This window comes from Gastrolobium bilobum, unplaced genomic scaffold, assembly GCF_033153095.1.
Source record: "Gastrolobium bilobum isolate Gb01-03AN ecotype WA unplaced genomic scaffold, APGP_CSIRO_Gbil_v1 utg6129, whole genome shotgun sequence".
Lineage (NCBI taxonomy): Eukaryota > Viridiplantae > Streptophyta > Magnoliopsida > Fabales > Fabaceae > Gastrolobium > Gastrolobium bilobum.
This window is the reverse complement of record NW_026895895.1, coordinates 422,223-432,638: the sequence shown is the minus strand read 5'-3', so window position 1 is coordinate 432,638 and position 10,416 is coordinate 422,223. Positions and strand designations below refer to the sequence as shown.

General features: G+C 32.9%; 1 protein-coding gene across 2 annotated transcripts; it reads right to left on the bottom strand.

Annotated features, from left to right (window-relative positions):
• Nucleotides 1-354: 354 nt before the first annotated feature.
• Nucleotides 355-2,724, bottom strand: LOC133296689 (1-aminocyclopropane-1-carboxylate oxidase 2). Of its 2 annotated transcripts, XM_061495742.1 has the most exons (3): nucleotides 2,246-2,724; nucleotides 1,839-2,209; nucleotides 355-933 (listed from the first exon to the last, which is right to left on the bottom strand). In XM_061495742.1, exons 1-3 carry the CDS (start codon nucleotides 2,658-2,660, stop codon nucleotides 649-651), a joined length of 1,071 nt encoding a protein of 356 aa, XP_061351726.1. In that variant the 5' UTR covers nucleotides 2,661-2,724; the 3' UTR covers nucleotides 355-648. The 2 variants fall into 2 exon arrangements, with proteins under 2 accessions (XP_061351726.1, XP_061351725.1); XM_061495741.1 differs by having other exon boundaries at nucleotides 1,839-2,724.
• Nucleotides 2,725-10,416: the final 7,692 nt, after the last annotated feature.

Genomic DNA, 10,416 nt, shown 5'->3' with positions numbered 1-10,416 from the left:
CATAATGAATGATAAGAGCATGGTTTATGTGAACGCTTCTCTCTCTCTCCTTCTAACTGCTTTCAGATCTCCCTGGTTACACAATAAGAGTAAAAATTATGACTCTGATTAGATTAAATCAATGTTTTAAAACTCGGCCTATTCATCAACTCGATCAAAGTATTGGATCATTGGTTTAACTGGTAAATAACTGTTTCAATCAGTTTAATTAAATTATATAATAAATATATTTTAAAATGCATTTTGATCACCAATTGAGGAAAACTTAAATGATAAATAGTAACACTACTCTTCATTGAGCGGGTTCGATTCCGGCCACTGCAATTTTTTTAAGTCGACCCGACCGATCCGATTTGAGTTTTAAAACATTGATTTAAACTCTTCAAAATCAATCCAATAAATAAATAGAGCTTACACATCTCATCCTCTCATTCAGCTTACGGGGCTAACATTTGTCAAATGGGTTGTGGACTTGAGAAGTATTAAAAATGGGCCTTCACATAAGAGTGAACCCAACCCAATACATTATAAGATGACAATTAAATCTCACACAAACTCACACATGGCTTGAAAAAGAAAAAGAAAAAGAATAAAAAATAACAGTATTACATCATCAGCAGGTGAGAGAGAGACAGAGACCTCCAACTTTTAAGTAACACGGTACCTATCAAGTGGATCTTTGAAATGAAGGCGTTCATGGTAGACTCTCCATGCATAGTCCTCAAAATCAAAAGTGTTGAACACCCTCCCCTCTCCTTCTTCTTCATCTTCTTCCTTTTGGTCCTTGTTGCTGCTGCCAAGGAGCGGAGCGACCCTGCTCTCTGTAGGAAGAGTTATCAGCAATGACATTGTTATGCACCGTGAGACATTTTCATCTCCCACCGTGGTTATTGCTCTGCCTCTCACTTTCTTTAACTTCCCATTGCTCCACACCTACACATTAATTGTTTCTTCATATAGTACCCCACTTATTAATATATCAGCCTTAAGATTAAAATTTATGTGCTCTTGAAAATAAAATAAAATAAAATAAAAATAAAAGTATATACGTAGATATAATAGAAAATTGTATAAATAATTAATCTTTCAATTAAGATATATGAAACCGATCCTTCAAATTAAAAGCTAAGGCACAGCACACAAAAACACACAAACACACGGACGTTCCCACACACTGCTACACACTACATTACCTCCTGGCCCACCTTGCTACAGAAGGGGCCCAGCCAACATAAACTATCCGGTGATCCACGTCTGGATTTGCACGTGAAACATGTAAGACTAAAAAAATTTAATTGTCATTTTATATTACATCATACATAAGAGCGTCAATAATCTAAATTGTTTAAAAATATTTTATCTATAACAACTATTATTCTAAAAAATAAATAAAAGAACATAAAATTCAAATTAATATAAGAATGACACCACAAAAACAACATCACTCTCATTCATTGTGTGACTCAAGTCTCAACTACTGAAAGAGGACTCATTGAAATAAATAATAATGCCTTGTTAGTTGAAATCGCATGCTCATTTCAAACTATACTTTATGGGTTTCAAAACTAAATTATTATACATGAATTTCAGAAGAGTATTTTACATATTATCATAAAAAAATTTAAACTAGCCAACATGATTACGTGACTATACATGGAATGGAAGCTTTTCCACGAAACCAGGCCACTAACCACAAGAAAATAAATTTTTATTGGGAAACTAAAGATTCCACACAAAATTTACAAACACCCAAATCATAAAGCTAAATAGCCAATGTCATTGTGTCTGAAAAAAAACAATAATTAATTCAAAACCTAAAAAGAAGGAGAAAATGTGACCTGAGCAATATCGCCAACAGTGACCAAGATCGAGTCCACGTGTGGCAACACGGAAACCCATCCTGAATCCGACAGCAACGAGTATTTCTGACACCTTATCTGGTACTGCAACCCGACTATGAATGGGTAAAACCCACCCGACATGCCGGGTCTGGTTCCTGACGGGCACTCCGAGACCCACATCACCGACCAGAACCGGGTCGGGTCATTCCCCACTGGGTTCTCGAACCCCAAGGCCTTCGTTAACCCATCAATGATATTCAGCCCCAGCTTCTCCAGGGCACGTGTGAACTCGCGCAGAGAAGCTAGTGCCAACTCGCTCGACTCGGTCGAACACGACGAGTCCAGACGGAACGACTCAGCGAGTCCGTCTCCTCCATCATCTTCGTCGTTGTCGTCGCCGCCACCGCCTTCGTAACCCAGAGGCCAGTTCATGGGGAAGAACGATTCCTTCTGGTCCCGAGAAAGGTCGAAGAGAGCGAGCGCTTCTGACTCGGCCGAGTTGGCGAGTTCGGAGGGAACGGAGTGATCGGTGAGTTGGGCGAAACCGAGTTGCGAAACGGAGGAGAGGATATCGTTCGGGGTTTGAGAGGAAAGGGAAAGGGAGGGAGGACACGTGGCGGCGGCGGAGGAGGAGGAGCGGCGGGTGGGGAGGGAGAGATTAGGTGGTAGGCGGTGGAGGAGACGCGAGAGAGCGTCGGCGGCGTCAGAAGTTGAGAGGAGATTGTTAGGGTGGGTCGACGGTGTTGGCGGCGGAGCTGAGGTGGCGCCGCCGTATAGGTTTGGTATGAGTTGATGTTGCTTGTGAGCTGAAGAGGCCATGACGTGGAAAGAACAAATGCGAAAACTGTGACTGAATGATTGAGACCCTCTGTTTGGAAACTTGAGACCCTTTGTGTTTGTTACTTTGTTCATATATATATATATATATATAGAGGGTTAAATGTTTGTTATGTCACATGACTCATTTTTATCTTTCTTGCACAGATAACAAGAGTCCCATCGGCCATTTTTCTTTTAATTTAAAAAAAAAATTGATGGGCCCCATGTTTGATTGTTTAGGCAGGAAAATTGAAATTTAATTCTGTAACATGATAAACTTTTAACCCTTATATATATATATAGGGAAATTATTGTCTCATTTTACATGACATAGCTATCTCATGTTCCTCTCACATAAAAAGTTGTGCCACTATTTTTTTCTTTTTTTAATGTATGGTGGGTCTCACCACATCATGTGTCTATGGTAGGAGATACTTATCTCCAACAACATGAGAAAAATAGAACTTATATATATATATATATATGTTGAGTTTACCATCTATCATTTAATATGACCACAAAATTTTTTCTATACACACAACATTTCGTGGGGCTAGCAGTAAAATAAAAACTCCGGCACGCAAAACGAATCTCTATAACATAACATGATCATTTTTCTTACAACATAACTCTTATAAAACCCATATTCGTTGGACTTGTTTTGATGATTACAAGCGTGTGAATATTGGGAGACGAAGGAGAGTCGGAAGGACGATTCTCACGTGTGATCCATTTGCATATTTGTTTGCCTTCTATTTTTTTATTTTTTTTTGCCAATACATTAATTCTTCATTTCCTTGTTCAAACTGAGACAATATAGCTAACAATGTCTGATTTGGCAGGCATTATTAAACAATATTAGGATTTTCTTAAAACTATTTTATTGATGAATGGTACTTGTGGGCTGTGGCGGTATCATATTACAAATTTAAATTTAATATCATTAATTAGTGATTAGTACATAATTGTACATGCATTGCTTAACAACCTTGCAACTTGTAAGTATATGCATCTAGAATAATGGCAAATATATTGTCGATGAACAATCCTCTACTTTTTCAATCTAGGAGTAGAGAAGCCGATTGTAGTCCTTCTTTCTTCTGTGTTATTTTATTGGGTAATCTGATTATTATGTTACAGCCAAATAAAATGAGTTTAGACATTCCATAGATGGGGCCAGGGAAAATTTTTCTCTCATCTCAATTTTTCTTCTCTCTCTTAAATTTTTGTTTCTGCATGATGAAAGTATTTCTATTTCTTGTAATAGGACAATAATATTACCCTATTTTATTATATTTTGCGTTATTTTGGTTATTGTTTTCTTCTCTTGTGATACCTTGGTCTTGCTTTTCGGTATTTCGTTCAAGAGATATATCACCTTTTATTTTGGCGGCATTAGTATTTATTTATTTTTTAAGGTAATGAGTACATGATATTTTCATTTATATAATTTTTACTTAGTTCATACTTAATTAATATAGAATTTTATTACTCGCGCTTTTTTTTTTTAGGTAAACTTATTACTCACACTTTAATTCTCAATAATATAAAACTAATTGCAAGAAACAATATTTGTCGGTTCAATTTTTGCTTCTTCTGCCTATGGGATTCCAAATTTCAATGTTCGTTTATGAAATTCATTAATGACTTTCACAGCTTAAACAATCATATATTAGTGTTTATTGATAACTACCTTAATCGATATTGCACTCCTAAGCTAGGATTTCCTAGCTTTCAAAACCAATTACCCCCGTTTCCAAAAAAAAAAAAAAAATACCAATTATCCTAAAAAAAAAATTCATTTTTTTTGCAGTCAATATAGATAAATTATCTACATTAAATTTAAAATAACATTATTTTAGAACAAAAATCAAGATATTTTTGTAATAATAATTTATTTTAAGATTATAATAGTCTTTCATATTTCAATTTTTTAATTTTTCAATACAAAACGACGTCGTTCTAAGAATGAATGTAAATAACTTATTTATATTCATTGTAAAAACATTAAAGAAAAAAAGAAAATTGTTATAAGAAAAACATCTAATGTTAAAAGTATGTACATTCAAAATTAGGTAATTGCTAATCCACTAATATTCTGAATCAACAATCTATTGGCAAAATTCATCTGTATATAATATCATTGTCTGCATCTGCTTTGTGAGATAATGAAAAATAATGTCAAACACAATATTTTCAGCGTAAATATACATATGGTTTCATGGACTGGATAATAATTCTGTTTTTCCTGGAAAGGTGTGCATTTCAAATATCACTCAAATAAGGATGTAGAGAGTTGAACAGCTACGAATACGATGATAGCGTAGAATAGGAAAACCATAAAATAAAAAAAAAAAAATCAAGAAATTATGACACGTGTCAAGCAGGTAAAAATTCGCTACACTGTGTAGCGAATTATGTTGGATTCTGTCTGCTTGGCACGTGTCATTTTTGCTGACTGTGCAACCTGACATGACATATTTCGTTACACTGTGTAGCGAATTACTTGCAAACATATTTTGCTACACAGTGTAGCGAAATATGTCGCGTGGCATTTTGACAAAATTTACTGTTGACGTGGCAGTTTGGTAAATTTTTTTGCCAAGTGTGACAAAATGGTCACTCTTCCCGGGTATCCCCTCTCTACCCGGGTAGGTAAAAAATTTCAAAATATATCCGAATAGGGAGAAGTGTACCCGGGTAGACTTCATGGTCAATGATCAAATAAGGACAGATTGATGTTATATTTTCTGAAGAGGTTAAATTTTTAAAATAATTTATAAAAAGAGTCAATTTAATAATTAATTATTAAAATAGGCTATAGTGGTCAAAAAGTCGGAGTGAGAACGATACAAACCTGCAAAATAAAAAAATTATTGTCTTTTAAAGATAGTGCCGGGTTTTTCCTCTTTCCAAGCATCTATCAACTTTCTGTGCTTGCAAAATGTTAATATTAAAAATGTAATTAGTAATTTCTATATTAATGCTTTCTTGTTGCTGTGACAATATTATATTTTCTTCTAAAAATAAAAAAGAGAGAAATTGAGAAAAAAAAAATTAAATAGAACCGCTTTTTAAATTTTTAGAAAATGGAAATATCCAATGAGCACAATAAAAAAGGATTTATTATTCTCCTTTTAAATGAGATAAGATTTTTTCCTGTAAATTTAAAAAATGTGGGTTCATTTAATTTTTCTTTTCTTTTTTTTTTTAGTGGAATCCACAGTTGAATTGTATCTATCGCCGGAGATAAAAAAATCCTTGTTAAAAGAGACGAATAAAGCTCATAAAAAAATCCTTCTTGTATATAGTTGTGTGTTGCTTCCAATAATTTTTTTAAGAGAAAAGTGTGAATTATTTTAAAAGTTATAAAGTTATGTCATTTTAAATGAGAGAAAGAGATAAATAAAATGAAAGAAATAGTGGATCAAAAAAATAAAAGTGTAGATGTCATATCTTTGTAAGAGTGAAATGACATAAATTATATCATTTAAAATGACAAATACTTTTCTCTTTTTTTTTTTTAAAATTGACATATGTTCGATTTTACTTTTAAATACCCAATAGTTTTTACTCTTTTTTTTTTCCAATAATTTGCATACAATTCTTGTGTGAATGATTACATTTGAAAAAAATTGTATGCAAGTTATTAAATTTTGTTGTTAATGTACAAATTTGGTCAATCATTTGTGATAGATGTCAAATTAGTGGATGGGACATGAATGTGTCAAACTCAAACAACTATTAAAGCATTTGCAGCAATCATTCATTTTTTTTTCGCTCTCTCTTAAAAGCGTTTTCTTCATTCATGGTTTCTCAGGGTACGGAAGTATGTTTGTTTACATGGCACGTAAGGACTCATCGACCTGGTAAATACTAATTAATCACACGAGGTTATATTTATAAATTTTTTGTTTATAAACTCTTATAAATTATATTAAGTATGAATGGTCATATTTTAATTATGCAGTATACAATCAGTCGCACTTAGTGTAATTTGCAAAATAATTTTGTAAACGGATCCTATCCCTTAGTTATATTATCATAAAAAAATAAATTATTCTAAAATAAATTATTATTCAAAATAGATATATAAATGTGTATTTCTTTTTAAATCTTAATAAATTAATATAATAATATTTTAAACTAGTGGAATACTACTCTTATTTTACAAGAGAGTAGTTCTCTCTTATTATAGAAAGAAGTCAGGTGAAGCTCACAATTCAACATCAACAATATCTTTATCCCAAATTAATTGGAGTTTGTGGTAAATGAACCCAAATAAAAGATACGAAAGAGTTGAAAACATAAGATAATTATCTCATATAAAATGAAAGTAATATTTTTTTTAAATAACTTTAAGGGCCTGTTTGGAGTACCTGATAAAGAATATAAGATATGATAATTTATCATATCCTATTTTTATCTCTTATTTGATGGGTCAATAGTATATGATTAGCTTATCCTATTGTCTCATTTTATCTTATCCAATACATGATTTCTTATCCTATGGGGAAGCTGGGTTATGATTCAACAAGATAAGATACCAATATTGGATACCCAATATATCCCCATGCTACCTCCCTTCCAAACCCACTCCTCCCTCTCGACCATCTCCCTCCTCCTCATCCTTGTCGAACTCCTTCTCTCTCTTATTCTCATCCGAGTGAGGCTCGACGCTGTTTGGTGTGGTTGGAGCATTCAGCTTCAAGTGTCTCTTCATTCATTTATATAGTAGGTTCATGAACTCGTACTCTTAATTTTCTCTCTCTCTATCATCTAAGGATTTTCCATTTGTTTCCTTTGTTAAAATTTCCTTCGAATTCGTAAGCTGAGAATTATTCCTTGCCTTTTCGCGAAAAGATCCCTGAGTTTTTCTCACCTTGTTTTTCCACAGGAACCCCAATTCCAGGATTTTGTTGTTACTAATCAGAACAAATTTCTCTACAAGAACCCTAAACCCCAATTTCTGAATTGGGGTATCTTAAATAGAACAAATTTCACAATCTTATCACATTACTAAGGTACTCATCAAACACAGGACATGATATAAACTTATTAGCCCCATATTATATTCTATCCTTATCCAACTCTCTTATCCTATCCGTTCTTATCTTATTCTGTCAACCAAACGAGTCCTAAAGATAATATTACTTTAAGGGATAGTTTGATTGAGGATAAACTTTTTTTTATCCGGAAATCACGATTTCTAGGAATATGATGGAAAATTAAATTTTTGAAAAATGTTACTAAAAAGTTATTTGGTAGTCCAAAATATTCCCGATAATGTTTGATTAATTTGACTGATGCTATGTTTGGTTGACTGTAAAATATTATTGGGAATGTGGATAATTTTACAAAAGTAACCTTATCCATCATTTTCATTCAAATTTTTTCCAATTTAAAATTAAAAAAAATTCAAAAAACTAAATAATCATTCAACCAAATTTTTTTTTAGCATCATCAAGTAGAATCATCGGCTTCAATAAGCAACACTATAAGCACCATCTTAGGTAGAAACTTCTCCGCTGAGGCATTGTGGTGCTTGTTGCTATGTTCTTCCAATGTCTGCATCGTCCCCATGTCACAGCTCAACGCCGTCGCCACTTCACCCATTATCAAACAACTTGCTATATAAAAAGCAAATCAGAAATCGCATCAAACACGAAAGCCCTAATGGGTCATCACCCAAAATAGAAACTTGAATGAAGCATAAGCAAAATCAACATTATACTTTAAGGGTGTGCATGATAATCTTTCCAAAATTATTTTTTTGTTTTTGTTTTCGGAAACAGAAATGGATAAAAAACTCGTTCATTAAAATTGGTTTATTTTTTTTGTTCCCGAGACGAACCTGTTTAATTTTTGTTGCTGGGGAACAGAAAAAAAATCAGAAAATTGGTTTAATTTTTGTTTCCGGGCACAAAATGAGAAACATTTATCTCTCTCAATCACTCTCCACATCTACCAATATCACCACCACCAATGGCGGACCTACCTATGTGCCAATGTCTGCAAATGCAGACATAAACTTCTGGGGAAAAAAATTGAAGAAGGATATGGGGATATAAGGGGAACAAGAATTCAGAGGGGGAAACTCCGATTTTTAGGGAATCATTGAAGAAGCTTAAAAAGAAAAACAAATCGGAGAGAGGAAGCAAGAATTAAAAATAGATCCAGCCTAAAAAAGGAAGAGCGCAAGATAAAGGAATAGAGAAAAAATCACATTAGGGGGTCCATCAGCGGGGGATTGCAAAATCAAAAGAGCATACAAGGAAGAAGAAGGAAAACATGAGTTAAAAAAAAAAAATTGATTAGGAGGAGTGAAATAGAGAAATATAAGCCAAAACAAAGAAGAATGGGAAGGAGATATTTTTTTTCTTCGTATGTATTCTTTTTGTAAAGGGAAAAGGATCGAAGAAAGTTCAACTTATCCATAAGTGCAGTATTTTGATTTATCACTGGCAAGTAGGGGTGTAAATAGAGGCTTAGAACAGGCCTAGGCTTTTAAAAAATCTATTTAGAAAATAGGCCATAAGTTTTTTTGTACATATCGGGTCTACAAGTCTACAGGTCGGCCTATATCATATTATTTATTTTAAATAAAATAAATAAAATTATTATTTCAATAAATTTGAATAATAAAGTAATATTATTTTAGTTATTCTTTTAATTGTTGAATGTTTAATAGGCTTAAACAGACTAACATGCCTATGCCAAGGCTTTAAATTTTTAAATATAGGTCAAACCAGACTTGTAATTTGGGACCTACAAAAGCTAATAGGTCAGGCCAGACCCAATATTTCTTATACAGACTTGGCCTATTCAAGTCAAAGCTTAGCCTAGCCTAACCTATTTACACCCCTACTAACAAGAAAGGTACAATCAAGTATTCACATCTTAAATTTGTTTATAGTTTTATTCACTAAACATCAATAGCAATATAATCCCATTTCATGCTTGCGTAATCAATAGATGAGGCCTGCCGAGTGTTCTTAGATTTGTAATCTTCAAGATGCTATGCTATGACTATGTTTGATGTTCCTTGAATGGGCTGGCATGCTAAGGCTGCGCATGACAATCATTCTGATTCCTGACACTGTTTCTGAAAAGAAATGATTCTTTTCTATTTCTGTATCTTGGAACAATTCTGAGAATCAGAAGTACGTTTGTTAACATATTTTATTTTTATTCTGAGAATCAGAATTACGTTTGATAACACAATAAAAATCTATTTCTTTACTTTTGTTTATAGATTTCATCAATTGTATAAAATAGCAAATGATAATAGATTTTAACTGAAATGCTAAATTTTATATTTAAAAAAATTCTATAAAAATTCTATAATATTTTATTATATAGTTTTTTTTTTACGACAAATGCTAATATATAGTTTTAACTATTATTTTTTAATCATCTTCACAATTCATATTTTTTTTGTTTCTCATTCCCTTGACCATTTTATTTTTTAATATCATATTATTACCTTAATATTAATGTCGTGTGTGTCCCATATGCAATACATTAGTCATCTTCCATTGATGACTGAACCCTCGCTTTATTTCTACAAGCTAATGAGGCTATTAATTAATAATGCACACAACAATAAACTGTGGTTTCCACAATAAAATCAATAATTCACCAAATGAAACTTCGCCAAAAGCCATCTCTTTGCGTCCTAACTCCACATAACCGTACCCGTGGACATCAACAACATAACGATCCAATGGAACCTTCCTGGAAATATCGAGCCTGC